The 18,769-nt window shown below is 44.4% G+C and overlaps 1 protein-coding gene across 4 annotated transcripts in view; it reads left to right on the top strand.

Moving 5' to 3' along the window:
- Positions 1 to 18,769, top strand: part of LOC112249461 (vacuolar protein sorting-associated protein 13A-like) — an 80,323-nt gene that overhangs the window by 27,790 nt on the left and 33,764 nt on the right. For 2 of the 4 annotated variants that reach the window (XM_042320413.1, XM_042320412.1), the window contains exons 41-53: positions 684 to 785; positions 1,969 to 2,121; positions 2,375 to 2,636; positions 2,960 to 3,120; positions 3,279 to 3,382; positions 11,545 to 11,839; positions 13,789 to 14,223; positions 14,384 to 14,488; positions 14,698 to 14,844; positions 15,115 to 15,246; positions 15,424 to 15,557; positions 16,206 to 16,283; positions 17,050 to 17,176. In XM_042320413.1, coding sequence (XP_042176347.1) covers positions 684 to 785; positions 1,969 to 2,121; positions 2,375 to 2,636; positions 2,960 to 3,120; positions 3,279 to 3,382; positions 11,545 to 11,839; positions 13,789 to 14,223; positions 14,384 to 14,488; positions 14,698 to 14,844; positions 15,115 to 15,246; positions 15,424 to 15,557; positions 16,206 to 16,283; positions 17,050 to 17,176 — 2,235 coding nt within the window. The remainder of the gene's footprint in view (positions 1 to 683; positions 786 to 1,968; positions 2,122 to 2,374; positions 2,637 to 2,959; positions 3,121 to 3,278; positions 3,383 to 11,544; positions 11,840 to 13,788; positions 14,224 to 14,383; positions 14,489 to 14,697; positions 14,845 to 15,114; positions 15,247 to 15,423; positions 15,558 to 16,205; positions 16,284 to 17,049; positions 17,177 to 18,769) is intronic. The other 2 variants (XM_042320416.1, XM_042320414.1) reach the window with 1 other exon arrangement.

Raw genomic sequence — 18,769 nt, 5'->3', positions numbered from 1 at the left:
CTTTGCTGTTGTTCTGGGATTGATTTGCACTTTTCGCACCAAAGTACTTTCATCTCTAGGAGACAGAATGCGTCTCCTTCCTGAGCTGTATGATGGCTGCGTGGTCCCATGGTGTTTATACTTGCGTACTACTGTTTGTACAGATGAATGTGGTACCTTCAGGCTTTTCGAAATTGCTCCCAAGGATGAACCAGACTTACAATTTTTTTTCTGAGGTCTTGGCTGATTTCTTTTGATTTTCCCATGATGTCAAGAAAAGAGGCACTGAGTTTGAAGGTAGGCCTTGAAATACATCCACAGGTACACCTCCAATTGACTCAAATTATGTCAATTAGCCTATCAGATGCTTCTAAAGCCATGACATCATTTTCTGGAATTTTCCAAGCTGTTTAAAGGCACAGTCAACTTAGTGTATGTAAACGTCTGACCCACTGGAATTGTGATACAGTGAATAAGTGAAATAATCTGTCTGTAAACAATTGTTGGAAAAATGACTTGTGTCATTCACAAAGTAGATGTCCTAACCGACTTGCCAAAACTATAGTTTGTTTACAAGAAATTTGTGGAGTGGTTGAAAAACAAGTTTTAATGACTCCAACCTAAGTGAATGTAAACTTCCAACTTCAACTGTGGGTTTAGTCAGACTGCATTTGGTGTACTGTAACATAGTGTTGTGTGTTTAGGTTCACTACTTCAACGAGGTGATGGGGTTGTGGGAGCCTCTGCTGGAGCCCCTAGAGGACGATATCAGAGACGGCTTCAGATCCTGGACTCTGGGATTAAAGGTGACCCTTAAAGGTCGACTTTGGGCACGAAAAACGGTCCAACTCCGCCTCTTACTCAATCTTCTAACAGAAATGGGGTGTGCCTTTGGTGGTTCATCGATGTGTCATTCTGGTCATGCATGCCGCTACAAACGTTGCTAGTTCGTTAGCTAAGCTAGCTACTGTAGCAAATGAAATTGTATTGCTCACATACACATGGTTAGCAGATGTTATTGTGAGTGCAGCGGAATGCTTGTGCTTCTAGTTCCGACAGTGCAGCAATATCTAACAAGTGATCTAACAATTCCACAAAACTACCTAATACACACAAATCTAAGTAAGGAATGGAATAAGAATATAAATATATGGATGAGCAATGTCAGAGGCATAGGAAAGATGCAATAGATGGTATAAAATACAGTATATACATAGGAGATGAGTAATGCAAGACATGTAAACATTATTAAAGTGGCATTGTTAAAGTGGCTAGTGATCCATTTATTAAAGTAGCCAATGATTTTAAGTCTGTATGTAGGCAGCAGCCTCTCTGTGTTAGTGATGGCTGTTTAACAGTCTGATGGCTTTGAGATAGAAGCTGTTTTTCAGTCTCTCGGTCCCAGCTTTGATGCATCAGTACTGACCTCGTCTTCTGGATGGTAGCGGGGTGAACAGGCAGTGGCTCGGGTGGTTGTTGTCCTTGATGATCTTTTTGGCCTTCCTGTGACATCGGGTGCTGTAGGTGTCCTGGAGGGCAGTTCGTTTGCCCCCGGTGATGCGTTCTACAGACCGCACCATCCTCTGGAGAGCCTTGCGGTTGTGGGCGGTGCAGTTGCCGTACCAGATGGTGATACAGCCCGACAGGATGCTCTCAATTGTGCATCTGTAGAAGTTTGTGAGGGTTTTAGGTGACAAAAAAGCTAGCCAGTAACTCTTCCAGTATGTGTTGACGTCATTTCACAGGATTTATTTTTGGACGGAAGCTATAGAGATATGGTATGATAGTGCATTGATCAGTTATACAGCAGAAAACTTTAAAAAAAAAAAGATTTTCTGCCCAATGTCAACCTTTAAATAATTTCTCATTCACACCACACACACACAAACTCACAAACACTGTCCCATGTTCCACACACATCGCTCATCCAGATAGTGTAAACACACTGTCCACCACACACTTAACGGCCATGATTTCCCCCAACTGCAGATGAAGAAGAAGCCAGTAAAATACTCAGGTATATCAGATGAAGTAGACTACAGCATCCCAGATTACAAGACTATCATCAGCATCAGCAGCAAGGACCAGCTCAACATCACCCTCTCCAAGTGTGGACTGGGCATGCTCAGTAACCTGGGAACGGTAAGTCAATGACGTCACACACCAGCACTCTTGTATGTGCTATTCAATTGACTAGCTGAAAATATTACTTTTTTGTGAACAATTAAAAAAATTAATTATGGAATCACGTAATCTATACTGTCAATAATAATCACAATAAAACATTTTAAAGAATAACTTTTTATGTCTAAGTGGGTTGTTTTTAATGTGTTGGGATAGCTTGGTGTAGTCCTTATTTCTTGTACATCCCAACGTGCTTGTGAATGCATGGTAGGCCTTTGCGGAGGCGGCCAAGCAGACATCAGAGAGTTTCCAGGAGGACGAGGCGCCGTTCGTGGTGAAGAACCGTCTGGGTCTGACTGTGTCAGTGGTGTACAGTGAGATGTTCTGCCCCCTGGGCTGTGAGGCCACAGAAAACCGTGTAGAGCTGCAGAACGGAGAGAGTGTCAACATGGACTATCGTCGCACCACCACCCACTCAGACCAGTTCTCTGCCATGACCTCGCTGGTGGCCAAGGACTACTACATACAGCCCAGTAAGCAACACAGTTACAACAGTTACACCAGTGCAGACCAGCACCCATATTCAGAGTAGGACTTCTAATCTAGGGATCAGTCTTGCTTTTTATATCATAATGAATAAGATTATATGGACACGGGACCTGATCCTAGATCAGCGCTCCTACTCTGAGTTGCTTTATGAATACGATCCTTGATATTTAGACCCTGGGTCAAAGACAGTGTTAGCGTTCTGACCTAATGCTCTGGCATTTGTTTTGCGGAGCTAACACAAGTAGTTCGCTGGGTCTAGGGTCAATTTAGCCGTTGATCTCATGGCTTTTGATGTTCTTGCCCTCAGCTCCGGCGGGCCACACTTCAGCCAGCATGATTCCGTTGATTAAAGTGGGGCGTGGTATGTACAGTGTCATGCACAAAGTCTCTGGGGTCACCCGCTTCCTGGTCTGTCAGATCTACTCTGTGCAGGGAAGCAAGCACATCAAGATCCGCTCTCCCTTCCAGGCAAGTTACAGTCACCGGGGGGGGGGGGATTGCTTCCCTACCCCTCTTCCTTCTCTCTCCACTGTACTTAACTCGAACCCCAGAAGGTACTAAATGTGACCCCAGAGAATATAATTTCTATCTGAACAACGTGTCTCTTTCTCATGTCTCCCTTACAGATCATAAACCACTTTTCCATCCCGTTCAGAGTGATGGAGGGCTCCATGTGTCTGGGGATGTCATTACCTACAGAGGAGTTCTGCGTGCCTCTCGACTCCTACAGGTAGCACACATACATTTAAATACTTTGAGTCCACCAATCAAATTTTACAGTAAAAAAGGATCCAAACATTTCATAGGTCCCTGTATGCATGAGGCTGTCCAAGCGTGCCACGAGGGGCTGGTATTTCAGCAGCTTATCGGTAAAGGCCTGCCCCATGTAGCCGTCAAATGAGTAACCCCCCACAACAGCAACAACATCTGGCGTATTTGGTACACAGGAAAACACATTCATAATTTAGATCAAACCAGCTTCCTGGATGTGTGCTGTTGGTGAGACTACCGGTCTCACCTCGCTGGCTATCAGGTCGACAAAGAGGTCATGACTAGCAATAGTACAAATCCTTGTAGGAACAGCAACCATTCACAACATGGACTCCATTACATTTGACACATGTATAATACAAAATGGGTTATGGCTTGCAGGGTACCAGAGTACTAGTTTATATTTTGTTGGTAGAACTTGCTGCCTCGCCTTAACAGTAAAGGTGAGAATGTCCTTGCCAATGGCAGCATTCTGGTACATGGAATTTAATTTAATTTTACCTTTATTTAACTAGGCAAGTCAGTTAAGAACAAATTCTTATTTTCAATGATGGCCTAGGAACAGTGGGTTAACTGCCTTGTTCAGGGCAGAACGACAGCTTGTCAGCTCGGGGATTCGATCTTGCAACCTTTTGGTTACTAGTCCAACGCTCTAACCACTAGGCTACCTGCCTCCAATGGGTGACAGTGGTCAGCACAGTCCAGGGCAGTGAGTTTCCCCTGCTGCCTCAGGCCAGTCCAGTGTTGCAGTAGCTGCATCCGTCTGATACCAAGGAGTGTTGTCCTGGATGTAGGATGAGATGTTCCATCATGGGTGACAGAAGCCTCCACAAAAACACTGCAATCTGCCACAACTGCATCAGAGGCAGTCACTGGCTCAGTTTGCATATCAGTCCATGTTCATCAGAGCTCCACTCTATTCCGGTTGCACATCAAATCAAATCAAATTTATTTATATAGCCCTTCGTACATAGGCTGATATCTCAAAGTGCTGTACAGAAACCCAGCCTAAAACCCCAAACAGCAAGCAATGCAGGTGTAGAAGCACGGTGGCTAGGAAAAACTCCCTAGAAAGGCCAAAACCTAGGAAAAAACCTAGAGAGGAACCAGGCTATGTGGGGTGGCCAGTCCTCTTCTGGCTGTGCCGGGTGGAGATTATAACAGAACATGGCCAAGATGTTCAAATGTTCATAAATTACCAGCATGGTCGAATAATAATAAGGCAGAACAGTTGAAACTGGAGCAGCAGCACAGCCAGGTGGACTGGGGACAGCAAGGAGTCATCATGTCAGGTAGTCCTGGGGCATGGTCCTAGGGCTCAGGTCCTCCGAGAGAGAGAAAGAAAGAGAGAGAACGCACACTTAGATTCACACAGGACACCGAATAGGACAGGAGAAGTACTCCAGATATAACAAACTGACCCTAGCCCCCCAACACATAAACTACTGCAGCATAAATACTGGAGGCTGAGACAGGAGGGGTCAGGAGACACTGTGGCCCCATCCGAGGACACCCCCGGACAGGGCCAAACAGGAAGGATATAACCCCACCCACTTTGCCAAAGCACAGCCCCCACACCACTAGAGGGATATCTTCAACCACCAACTTACCATCCTGAGACAAGGCTGAGTATAGCCCACAAAGATCTCCGCCACGGCACAACCCAAGGGGGGGGCGCCAACCCAGACAGGATGACCACATCAGTGAATCAACCCACTCAGGTGACGCACCCCTTCCTACTTCCGGCGCCGACAGAGATGGCCGCCTCGCTTCGCGTTCCTAGGAAACTATGCAGTTTTTTGTTTTTTTACGTGTTATTTCTTACATTAGTACCCCAGGTCATCTTAGGTTTCATTACATACAGTCGAGAAGAACTACTGAATATAAGATCAGCGTCAACTCACCATCAGTACGACCAAGAATATGTTTTTCGTGACGCGGATCCTGTGTTCTGCCTTACAAACAGGACAACGGAGTGGATTCTATGCAGCGACCCAAAAAAACGACTCCGAAAAAGAGGGAAACGAGGCGGCCTTCTGGTCAGACTCCGGAGACGGGCACACCGTGCACCACTCCCTAGCATTCTTCTTGCCAATGTCCAGTCTCTTGACAACAAGGTTGATGAAATCCGAGCAAGGGTAGCATTCCAGAGGGACATCAGAGACTGTAACGTTCTTTGCTTCACGGAAACATGGCTCACTGGAGAGACGCTATCCGAGGCGGTGCAGCCAGCGGGTTTCTCCACGCATCGCGCCGACAGAAACAAACATCTTTCTGGTAAGAAGAGGGGCGGGGGCGTATGCCTTATGGCCAACGTGACATGGTGTGATGACAGAAACATACTGGAACTCAAATCCTTCTGTTCACCTGATTTAGAATTCCTCACAATCAAATGTAGACCGCATTATCTACCAAGAGAATTCTCTTCGATTATAATCACAGCCGTATATATCCCCCCCCAAGCAGACACATCGATGGCTCTGAACAACTTTATTTAACTCTCTGCAAACTGGAAACGATTTATCCGGAGGCTGCATTCATTGTAGCTGGGGATTTTAACAAGGCTAATCTGAAAACAAGACTCCCTAAATTTTATCAGCATATCGATTGCGCAACCAGGGGTGGAAAGACCTTGGATCATTGTTACTCTAACTTCCGCGATGCATATAAGGCCCTGCCCCGCCCCCCTTTCGGAAAAGCTGACCACGACTCCATTTTGTTGATCCCTGCCTACAGACAGAAACTAAAACAAGAGGCTCCCAAGCCGAGGTCTGTTCAACGCTGGTCTGACCAAGCTGACTCCACACTCCAAGACTGCTTCCATCACGTGGACTGGGAGATGTTTCGTATTGCCTCAGATAACAATATTGACGAATACGCTGATTCAGTGTGCGAGTTCATTAGAACGTGTGTTGAAGATGTCGTTCCCATAGCAACGATTAAAACATTCCCTAACCAGAAACCGTGGATTGATGGCAGCATTCGTGTGAAACTGAAAGCGCGAACCACTGCTTTTAATCAGGGCAAGGTGACTGGTAACATGACTGAATACAAACAGTGCAGCTATTCGCTCCGCAAGGCTATTAAACAAGCTAAGCGTCAGTACAGAGACAAAGTAGAATCTCAATTCAACGGCTCAGACACAAGAGGCATGTGGCAGGGTCTACAGTCAATCACGGACTACAGGAAGAAATCCAGCCCAGTCACGGACCAGGATGTCTTGCTCCCAGGCAGACTAAATAACCTTTTTGCCCGCTTTGAGGACATTACAGTGCCACTGACACGGCCTGCAATGAAAACATGCGGTCTCTCCTTCACTGCAGCCGAGGTGAGTAAGACATTTAAACGTGTTAACCCTCGCAAGGCTGCAGGCCCAGACGGCATCCCCAGCTGCGCCCTCAGAGCATGCGCAGACCAGCTGGCCGGTGTGTTTACGGACATATTCAATCAATCCCTATACCAGTCTGCTGTTCCCACATGCTTCAAGAGGGCCACCATTGTTCCTGTTCCCAAGAAAGCTAAGGTAACTGAGCTAAACGACTACCGCCCGTAGCACTCACATCCGTCATCATGAAGTGCTTTGAGAGACTAGTCAAGGACCATATCACCTCCACCCTACCTGACACCCTAGACCCACTCCAATTTGCTTACCGCCCAAATAGGTCCACAGACGATGCAATCTCAACCACACTGCACACTGCCCTAACCCCATCTGGACAAGAGGAATACCTATGTGAGAATGCTGTTCATCGACTACAGCTCGGCATTCAATACCATAGTACCCTCCAAGCTCGTCATCAAGCTCGAGACCCTGGGTCTCGACCCTGCCCTGTGCAACTGGGTACTGGACTTCCTGACGGGCCGCCCCCAGGTGGTGAGGGTAGGCAACAACATCTCCTCCCCGCTGATCCTCAACACTGGGGCCCCACAAGGGTGCGTTCTGAGCCCTCTCCTGTACTCCCTGTTCACCCACGACTGCGTGGCCACGCACGCCTCCAACTCAATCATCAAGTTTGCGGACGACACAACAGTGGTAGGCTTGATTACCAACAACGACGAGACGGCCTACAGGGAGGAGGTGAGGGCCCTCGGAGTGTGGTGTCAGGAAAATAACCTCACACTCAACGTCAACAAAACTAAGGAGATGATTGTGGACTTCAGGAAACAGCAGAGGGAACACCCCCTATCCACATCGATGGAACAGTAGTGGAGAGGGTAGCAAGTTTTAAGTTCCTCGGCATACACATCACAGACAAACTGAATTGGTCCACTCACACAGACAGCATCGTGAAGAAGGCGCAGCAGCGCCTCTTCAACCTCAGGAGGCTGAAGAAATTCGGCTTGTCACCAAAAGCACTCACAAACTTCTACAGATGCACAATCGAGAGCATCCTGGCGGACTGTATCACCGCCTGGTACGGCAACTGCTCCGCCCTCAACCGTAAGGCTCTCCAGAGGGTAGTGAGGTCTGCACAACGCATCACCGGGGGCAAACTACCTGCCCTCCAGGACACCTACACCACCCGATGTTACAGGAAGGCCATAAAGATCATCAAGGACATCAACAACCCGAGCCACTGCCTGTTCACCCCGCTATCATCCAGAAGGCGAGGTCAGTACAGGTGCATCAAAGCTGGGACCGAGAGACTGAAAAACAGCTTCTATCTCAAGGCCATCAGACTGTTAAACAGCCACCACTAACATTGAGTGGCTGCTGCCAACACACTGACACTGACACTGACTCAACTCCAGCCACTTTAATAATGGGAATTGATGGGAAATGATGTAAATATATCACTAGCCACTTTAAACAATACTACCTTATATAATGTTTACATACCCTACATTATTAATCTCATATGCATACGTATATACTGTACTCTATATCATCGACTGCATCCTTATGTAATACATGTATCACTGATTTGATGAGAGAGCCCCAGTAAGCCAGTGACTCAGCCCCTGTAATAGGGTTAGAGGCAGAGAATCCCAGTGGAAAGAGGGGAACCGGCCAGGCAGAGACAGCAAGGGCGGTTCGTTGCTCCAGAGCCTTTCCGTTCACCTTCCCACTCCTGGGCCAGACTACACTCAATCATATGACCCACTGAAGAGATGAGTCTTCAGTAAAGACTTAAAGGTTGAGACCGAGTTTGCGTCTCTGACATGGGTAGGCAGACCGTTTCATAAAAATGGAGCTCTATAGGAGAAAGCCCTGCCTCCAGCTGTTTGCTTAGAAATTCTAGGGACAATTAGGAGGCCTGCGTCTTGTGACCGTAGCGTACGTGTAGGTATGTACGGCAGGACCAAATCAGAGAGATAGGTAGGAGCAAGCCCATGTAATGCTTTGTAGGTTAGCAGTAAAACCTTGAAAATCAGCCCTTGCTTTGACAGGAAGCCAGTGTAGAGAGGCTAGCACTGGAGTAATATGATCAAATATTTTGGTTCTAGTCAGGATTCTAGCAGCCGTATTTAGCACTAACTGAAGTTTATTTAGTGCTTTATCCGGGTAGCCGGAAAGTAGAGCATTGCAGTAGTCTAACCTAGAAGTGACAAAAGCATGGATTAATTTTTCTGCATCATTTTTGGACAGAAAGTTTCAGATTTTTGCAATGTTACGTAGATGGAAAAAAGCTGTCCTTGAAATGGTCTTGATATGTTCTTCAAAAGAGAGATCAGGGTCCAGAGTAACGCCGAGGTCCTTCACAGTTTTATTTGAGACGACTGTACAACCATTAAGATTAATTGTCAGATTCAACAGAACATCTCTTTGTTTCTTGGGACCTAGAACAAGCATCTTTGTTTTGTCTGAGTTTAAAAGTAGAAAGTTTGCAGCCATCCACTTCCTTATGTCTGAAACACATGCTTCTAGCAAGGGCAATTTTGGTACTTCACCATGTTTCATTGAAATGTACAGCTGTGTGTCATCCGCATAGCAGTGAAAGTGAACATTATGTTTTCGAATAACATCCCCAAGAGGTAAAATATATAGTGAAAACAATAGTGGTCCTAAAACGGAACCTTGAGGAACACTGAAATTTACAGTTGATTTGTCAGAGGACAAACCATTCACAGAGACAAACTGATATCTTTCCGACAGATAAGATCTAAACCAGGCCAGAACTTGTCCGTGTAGACCAATTTGGGTTTCCAATCTCTCCAAAAGAATGTGGTGATCGATGGTATCAAAAGCAGCACTAAGGTCTAGGAGCACGAGGACAGATGCAGAGCCTTGGTCCGATGCCATTAAAATGTAATTTACCACCTTCACAAGTGCCGTCTCAGTGCTATGATGGGGTCTAAAACCAGACTGAAGCATTTCGTATACATTGTTTGTCTTCAGGAAGGCAGTGAGTTGCTGCGCAACAGCCTTCTCTAAAATTTTTGAGAGGAATGGAAGATTCGATATAGGCCGATAGTTTTTCATATTTTCTGGGTCAAGGTTGGGCTTTTTCAAGAGAGGCTTTATTACTGCCACTTTTAGTGAGTTTGGTACACATCCGGTGGATAGAGAGACGTTTATTATGTTCAACATAGGAGGGCCAAGCACAGGAAGCAGCTCTTTCAGTAGTTTAGTTGGAATAGGGTCCAGTATGCAGCTTGAAGGTTTAGAGGCCATGATTATTTTCATCATTGTGTCAAGAGATATAGTACTAAAACACTTGAGCCTCTCTCTTGATCCTAGGTCCTGGCAGAGTTGTGCAGACTCAGGACAACTGAGCTTTGAAGGAATACGCAGATTTAAAGAGGAGTCTGTAATTTGCTTTCTAATAATCATAATCTTTTCCTCAAAGAAGTTCATGAATTTATCACTGCTAAAGTGAAAGTCATCCTCTCTTGGGGAATGCTGCTTTTTAGTTAGCTTTGCGACAGTATCAAAAAGGAATTTCGGATTGTTCTTATTTTCCTCAATTAAGTTAGAAAAATAGGATGATCGAGCAGCAGTAAGGGCTCTTCGGTACTGCACGGTACTGTCTTTCCAAGCTAGTCGGAAGACTTCCAGTTTGGTGTGGCGCCATTTCCGTTCCAATTTTCTGGAAGCTTGCTTCAGAGCTCGGGTATTTTCTGTGTACCAGGGAGCTAGTTTCTTATGAGAAATGTTTTTAGTTTTTAGGGGTGCAACTGCATCTAGAGTATTGCGCAAGGTTAAATTGAGTTCCTCAGTTAGGTGGTTAACTGATTTTTGTCCTCTGGCGTCCTTGGGTAGACAGAGGGAATCTGGAAGGACATCAAGGAATCTTTGTGTTGTCTGTGAATTTATAGCACGACTTTTGATGTTCCTTGGTTGGGGTCTGAGGAGATTATTTGTTGCAATTGCAAACATAATAAAATGGTGGTCCGATAGTCCAGGATTATGAGGAAAAACATTAAGATCCACAACATTTATTCCATGGGACAAAACTAGGTCCAGCGTATGACTGTGACAGTGAGTGGGTCCAGAGACATGTTGGACAAAACCCACTGAGTCGATGATGGCTCCGAAAGCCTTTTGGAGTGGGTCTGTGGACTTTTCCATGTGAATATTAAAGTCACCAAAGATTAGAATATTATTTGCTATGACTACAAGGTCCGATAGGAATTCAGGGAACTCAGTGAGAAACGCTGGACATGGCCCCGGAGGCCTGTAAACAGTAGCTATAAAAAGTGATTGAGTAGGCTGCATAGATTTCATGACTAGAAGATCAAAAGACGAAAACATATTTATTTTTTGTAAATTTAAATTTGCTATCGTAAATGTTAGCAACACCTCCGCCTTTGCGGGATGCACGGGGGATATGGTCACTAGTGTAGCCAGGAGGTGAGGCCTCATTTAACACAGTAAATTCATCAGGCTTAAGCCATGTTTCAGTCAGGCCAATCACATCAAGATTATGATCAGTGATTAGTTCATTGACTATAATTGCCTTTGAAGTAAGGGATCTAACATTAAGTAGCCCTATTTTGAGATGTGAGGTATCATGATCTCTTTCAATAATGACAGGAATGGAGGTGGTCTGACCAGACTCCAAACCCTGCAGCACGAGTGTCCAATTTTCCATTGGCCTTCCTCCTGAAGCCCAGGAAGTTGTCCTCAACACACACACACCACACACACACTGACTGCTGTGTGTCCACCCCCCTTAGGTCAAAGTTGAGCCTGCAGCCGGTAACCGAAGGAGACAATCAATATGATTCTTCCGAGGGCTTCAGCTACGAGTCAGTGAGTCAGCAGCCTGGCGCACGTGTACAGCAGACCTGTCATCGACATGGCAACAGCGCCAGCGTGCTAATGGTCAACATCGTACCTCTGAAAGACACAGTGACATCACAACACACTGGAGTGGCCGGGGAGCACTTTGATGAGCCCTACATCCTGCACCTGTGGCCCTCCGTCCTGCTCCGGAACCTTCTACCCTACCCCATCACCTATCGCCTACAGGTACACACACACACTTGTTTTTTTATCCTTGTGGGGACCAAACAATCAATGAACAATCATCGTCATTGAAAACAATTGATAAGCCTAAAATAGCCTTTTCCTTGTGCGGACCGGCGAAATCTCCCCACTTGTCCAAATTTGACTTCTTTCACTATTGTTGTGAAGAAAACCAAAACACACACACATAGACAGATCAGTGGCTACTACCCACATTACTCCTGAGTCCCTACCCACCAGCAGAGAAATGGACCTACAGTATGTTACAACTGCTCCTCTATCACCTTCATACTGCACATAGATATACAGTTGAAGTCGGAAGTTTACATACACCTTAGCCAAATACATTTAAACTCCGTTTTTAACAATTCCTGACATAAAAATGCCCTGTCTTAGGTCAGTTAGGGTCATCACTTTATTTTAAGAATGTGAAATGTCAGAATAATAGTTGATAGAGGGATTTATTTCAGCTTTTATTTCTTTCATCACATTCCCAGTGGGTCAGAAGTTCACATACACTCAATTAGTATTTGGTAGCATTGCCTTTAAATTATTTAACTTGGGTCAAACGTTTCGGGTAGCCTTCCACAAGCTTCCCACAATAAGTTGGGTGAATTTTGTCCCAATCCTCCTGACAGAGCTGGTGTAACTGAGTCAGGTTTGTAGGCCTCCTTGCTCGCACAAGCTTTTTCAGTTCTGCCCACAAATTTCCTATAGGATTGAGGTCAGGGCTTTGTGATGGCCACTCCAATATCTTGACTTTGTTGTCCTTAAGCTATTTTGCCACAATTTGGAAGTATGCTTGGGGCCATTGTCCATTTGGAAGACCCATTTGCGACTAAGCTTTAACTTCCTGACTGATGTCTTGAGATGTTGCTTCAATATATCCACATAATTGTCCATCCTCATGATGTCATCTATTTTGTGAAGTGCATCAGTCCCTCCTGCAACAAAGCACCCCCACAACATGATGCTGCCACCACCATGCTTCACGGTTGGGATGGTGTTCTTCGGCTTGCAAGCATCCCCATTTTTCCTCCTAATATAACAATGATCATTATGGCCAAACAGTCATATTTTTGTTTTTACGTCTTAGTGTTGGAGTGTGTCCCTGGCTATCCGGAAATGTAAAAAAAAAAAAAAGAAAATGGTGCCATCTGGTTTGCTTAATATAAGGAATTTGAAAGGATTTATTCTTTTACTTTTGATACTTAAGTATATTTCAGCAATAACATTTACTTTTGATACTTAATTTAAAATGAAATACTTTTATACTTATACTCAAGTAGTATTTTACTGGGTGACTTTCACTTGAGTCATTTTCTATTAACGTATCTTTATTTTGACTCAAGTATGACAATTGGGTATTTTTCCACCACTGCAATTGAATGCAGGAAATGCAGAAATTATAAAAGTGCTGTAATTTGTTTTGGTTGTAGTTGAATTGAACAGTATATAACAATCAGAATGGAGAAAGACTCATTGAAATCACTTAGAATGTATGTGTCGCCACCCTAGGATCACTCACTACTCATAAAGCAAATGTTCAACTTTTATTATTCAGAAACTAAAAATACCATCATTACCGTCCATTTTTAAAAAAAAAATACTGTGATATAATATTTTGGCCATATTGCCCAGCCCTACCGTCTGCTTTGCTTTATTTAAGGAATTTGAAATAATTTCTACTTTTACTTATATTTTAGCAATTACGTTTACTTTTGATACTTAAGTATATTTGAAACCAAATACTTTTACTCAAGTAGTATTTTACTGGGTGACTTTTACTTGAGTCATTTTCTTTTAAGGTATCTTTACTTTTACTCAAGTATGACTACTGGGTACTTTTTCTACCACTGGATATATATGTATGTCATATATCCTCAGACCTTCACCTTCACATGACTATTATTGGTCACTGATTGATATTGTGTGTGTTGATTGGCTGACAGGATAGTGAAGAGCCCGCCCCCATCACATTGATGGACGGCCACTCAGCAGAGCTTCACACCGCCGTCATGGACCTGTCAAGCCTGGAACTCCGCCTCCTCAACTACCTGGGGCAGGATTGGAAGGCCCACTATGGTCTCCGTGGCGACCAGGACGAGATCACCTTCATTGTGTTCCACTCCCTGCGCGATGAAGATGAGGAGGTTAGGTTAGGGGAGGGTGGAGAAAGGAAGCGGGCAGAGCTGGACATTGCGGTGCATGTGAAGTACGATGCGGGCCTGACTGAGGTGGCCATCCATTCTCCCTACTGGATGGTGAATAAGACGGGTCGCCTGCTACAATACAAGGCCGACGACATCCACCGCAAACACGCCATGGACTATGACATGCCCCTGCTCTTCTCCTTCAAGCCACGCAACTTTCTGCACAACAACAAGGTAGTGGGTGGGGATTGACTTTGGTCAAAGCGCACACCAAATGGCGGGCCTGCTATTTTTTTATTTAAACAAGGACTGGGCTTTTAAATGATAATGCCTAATCTTAAAGACCTAATCCTTACTGCTTGTCTCGCCGAACCTTTCTCTCTCCCCGTGGCAGGTGCGGCTGATGATCTCGGACAGCGAGCTGTCTGATGATTTCTCCCTGGATACCGTGGGTAGCTATGGTGAAGTGAAGTGCAAAGGGAGGCTCAAAGATTACCTGGTGAGTGGTGGTGAATCAAGACTACTAGCAGAGAACCTGCTGGGAGTTTATTTGAAGTGACACCAGCAGAATTATAGTGTTGGTTGATGTTCACCCTTTCAACAACTTTCAGAATGGTCATGGAGTGTGATTTGCTGAACATTGAACAATCCACAGATGATGAGTGGATTGATTCAGGTTGATTGTGGCTTTCTATGGTTTGATTGAAGATCGGGGTGAAGATTGACCGCAGCAGTTTCAGCCTGACCCGTATCGTGAGCTTTGTGCCATACTACCTGTTGGTGAACAGGACCAAGCATGTGATCTGGGTGGGAGAGGAGGGCCAGGAACACTGGACCAAGGCCAAACCACACCAGGTACCACAACTAGAGCTACCTACAACCCCCAATGCAATGCAATTCAATCCATTCAGGAAGTGCAATGAAAAGTGCTAATAGTAAAAATATGTTCAAATCAGGGCTTGAATATCAGTTATTTTCAGAATTTTTAAATGGAATAATGGATCCCTACCCTGCATAGCATATCCATGTAGTGAAACTGACCTCTCTGTTTTTGTCTCTCTCACTCTCTTCTCTCACTCTCTTCTCTCTCTCACTTGCTTCTCTCGTTCTCTCTGTGCTACTCAGGCAGCCATCCCATTCTGGCCCGAGAAGGACTCCAAGAAGCTCAAAATCAAGGTAGAAGGCTGTCAGTCAACCCCTCAAACCATGGACTTCACCAAACCAGAAAACTGCCTGTTGCTGCACCTAGACAACACTGTGAGTAATGCCTGAAATTGCACTACACACACACACAAACTTAAGGACTGTACTGGAGTGTTTGTGGGTAACTACTGTATAAGCTGATGATGTGGCGATAAATACATTTTCCAAGTTGGGTTCCTTAATGTACTAGTACTACCACTTTTAATTTGGCTTTCCTCCTGTATTTTCCAGCTGGGCGGAGTCATTGTGGACGTGAACCTATCAGACCACTCGATCATTATCCGTTTTTCGGACTACCACGATGGAGCCGCCCCCTTCCTCATCATCAACCACACCCTGGAGCAGACGCTGGAGTTCTACCAGAGGTAAAGTAAAGACTGGAGGGAGGGGGTGGATGGGGGAGGAGGGGAAGGATGGGGAGGGAGGAAGGTAGGTAAACAGGGCAATAAGCAGAAATATGTTAAATGGGTGACATTTTATTCTTAAAACAGGTGCAATGCACTGAAACAACCTATATTCCTCATAAATCTTAGTCTATCTTGAAGTGGGAAGTCTCAACTTTCCATTTAGCAGTGTCCTTGAGATAGTGGCGATTATTTATGTTAACAGTACAAAATAAGTGTTGAGGCTGTCCTCATTGGTTTCTAAATGAAACCTGCATGTTTACAGCCTCAGGTTCAGAAAACTTCCCAGGCTGTGCTGCGTGCTGGATACACCCCTATCTTTTGTTTTTACTTGTTGTTCCTCGCTTTTCTTTGTTGTTTGCACTTACTTTTTATTTGTTTTAATACAGGGTTTTTGTTTTCTTCAATTTGGTGTTTTATCTGTATTTGCCCTGTTTGCATGGATGAATTTCCTTTGGTTAGTGACTTGTGATTGACACTTATTTTGCTTTAAGTCAGAATTCTTTGCTAGTGACACATTGTTTGTCTGAAATGTGAATGTGTGCTCTTTCTTCTTGACAGAGTTTGTGTGTGTTTATGGATTTGTTTGGTTTTTGTTTGGACGGGCAGATTGCGGAGAGACTCGTCAAAATGCTTGGCAGACGAGCTGCTCAAACTCTCCTTCTCACTAGAGGAGACCCAGCGCAGGTAGCAGGACCCAGCCCCACGGGTACTCTGGCTCTCACCCACTCAGACCTTGGGGGGACGGAGGGAGGGAGAGGGATATGGGGTAGGAACAGACTGAATGAGTAACTTGCTTCAGATGGTGTGGACATATTGGGGAACTTTAAATTCTTTCCCTAGCATACAATTACTAATGCAGAAGGCATGGGCCATAGAGCGAACGTACACATATACGGTGGTGTTTACAGTCTGTGTGTTCCCATTTCATGGTTCAGGAGTGGTCAGAGTGTGGTCAGAGCTGGACCCCCAGGTAACCGCAGGTGAAGGGAAAGAGCCTTTGTTCGGTTTTGGTGCTTACATGCCACTCCACAAGAAAATAGATTATGTGCATTATATAAATGCTTAAAAATATTGTATTACATATTAATATCTCTGTATGGTTCAACAACCATGAGTCAACTGATTGTTAGTGACCAAACTACAGAGTGTGGAGTGATCAAGGAGGAACTCCGGCTTCACAATGTTATGACTGTTTGCCCTTTAACCTCCCCTATATTCCAGGTTAATTTGCTTCATAGTGGGACTCTGCTGCTGCTTGGATGGGACTATGGCAATGGAATCTGACCTCTGCTTACTAGTGCCTTCCATTTTCCCCAACCCATTTCCATAACCCATGTTTTTTTCTGACTGTCAGCCATCTTCCTAGTGGTGGGGTTTGCGTAGTCTTGTGTGTGTGCTTTCTAACTCTTTCCCGTTACGTGTGTGTGTGCGTGCGTGTGTGCACAAGTAGCAGTCAGAAGGAGAAGGACAAGCTGAGCCCGGGGAAGGCGGTGTACTATACCTGGGCTGAGCCCACCGGGTCACGCTCCCTGGCCTGGCAGTGTGGTAGCTACAGTGGCGAGCTGAAGAGTGAAGAGGTACCGTAACACAGCTTTCTATTCACTTCTACTAGTAGGGTTGGGTATATTACCATAGCACCGTCTATCGGGGATGATTAGCAGCCATCGTCGATGGTGATGACATCATGATGTGACAGAGGATGGGCAACTGACGGCCACTTTTGAAAGCCCTCGGATCAACATAGAATATTAGAATACACAAGGTGCAATTTTAAAATTTGGTTGTGCATCAGCAGATTTTCTCTTACAGTGTGTCAGTCATTGATGGTCACTCAAATTACTGTCCGGGGAGCCCCCATTGATTTTGTTAGTCAGTCTCACTCAGATATCATATTAAAAACTTCTCTCCACCCCAAAGCAAAATGTGTAGAATTGCAACATTGCTTTAAAACTGCAACATGTTCTCTACGCCCCATTATCAAAATGTGTAGAATTGCATGAAATATACTCGCTGTCAAGAGGGGAGGTGCTAAAAGGTTTTGCTTGCAATACGGTGTTGGGGTGGTATGAACATGTGGGTACACAATCCCGCAAGCTATTTTTTTCTCTCTCTTTGGATATGACTTGACCTATTAAGCTTCTCAGTTTTATGCATCCTGGATTTCTCCCACTGCGCTATTTCATGACTAAACAATAAATGAATTGAACAGTTCTAGTAGGCTCAGAAAGTTTTTAATTGTATTTGAATAAGCTAAAAACATGGTAAGGTAATAATGAGATTGATAGAACAAACAATAGCAAGATAAGAAAAGGGTTCCTACATTTGAGCAAAGCTTGTAGGCTAGTATAAGAATGAAATGAAGCATGCATAACAGAAATAAAATGCCTCATTGCCATTGTGAACCAAATGGCCAAAAGCCTAGACTAATCCAACTAACTGAAATATCATAAATGACAAGTTATGAAGTGTGTTTCCCAAATATTATAATGTGTTTGTCCTGAAGTTGCAGCTTTCAAATGGGAATGAAAGTCGTAGTCTATAGCTTGGCTATTCTCAATCACAGTTTTATTTTGAATGACAAATATTTCAGGCCACAGTAAGTGAAATTGAGCGAACAATACCAAAATGGAAACAACTGAGAAGTCAAACAATACCCAAATGGAAACGACTGAGAAGTCAAACAATACCCAAATGGAAACAACTGAGAAGTCAAACAATACCCAAATGGAAACGACTGAGAAGTCAAACAATACCCAAATGGAAACGACTGAGAAGTCAAACAATACCCAAATGGAAACAACTGAGAAGTCAAACAATACCCAAATGGAAACGACTGAGAAGTCAAACAATACCCAAATGGAAACAACTGAGAAGTCAAACAATACCCAAATGGAAAGGAATGAGAAGTCAAACAATACCCAAATGGAAAGGAATGAGAAGTCAAACAATACCCAAATGGAAACGACTGAGAAGTCAAACAATACCCAAATGGAAAGGAATGAGAAGTCAAACAATACCCAAATGGAAAGGAATGAGAAGTCAAACAATACCCAAATGGAAACGAAGAAGTCAAACAATACCCAAATGGAAAGGAATGAGAAAACAATACCCAAATGGAAACGACTGAGAAGTCAAACAATACCCAAATGGAAAGGAATGAGAAGTCAAAC

This window comes from Oncorhynchus tshawytscha, linkage group LG04 (genome assembly GCF_018296145.1).
Source record: "Oncorhynchus tshawytscha isolate Ot180627B linkage group LG04, Otsh_v2.0, whole genome shotgun sequence".
Classification (NCBI taxonomy): Eukaryota; Metazoa; Chordata; class Actinopteri; order Salmoniformes; family Salmonidae; genus Oncorhynchus; species Oncorhynchus tshawytscha.
This window is presented reverse-complemented; position numbering and strand designations above follow the sequence as displayed.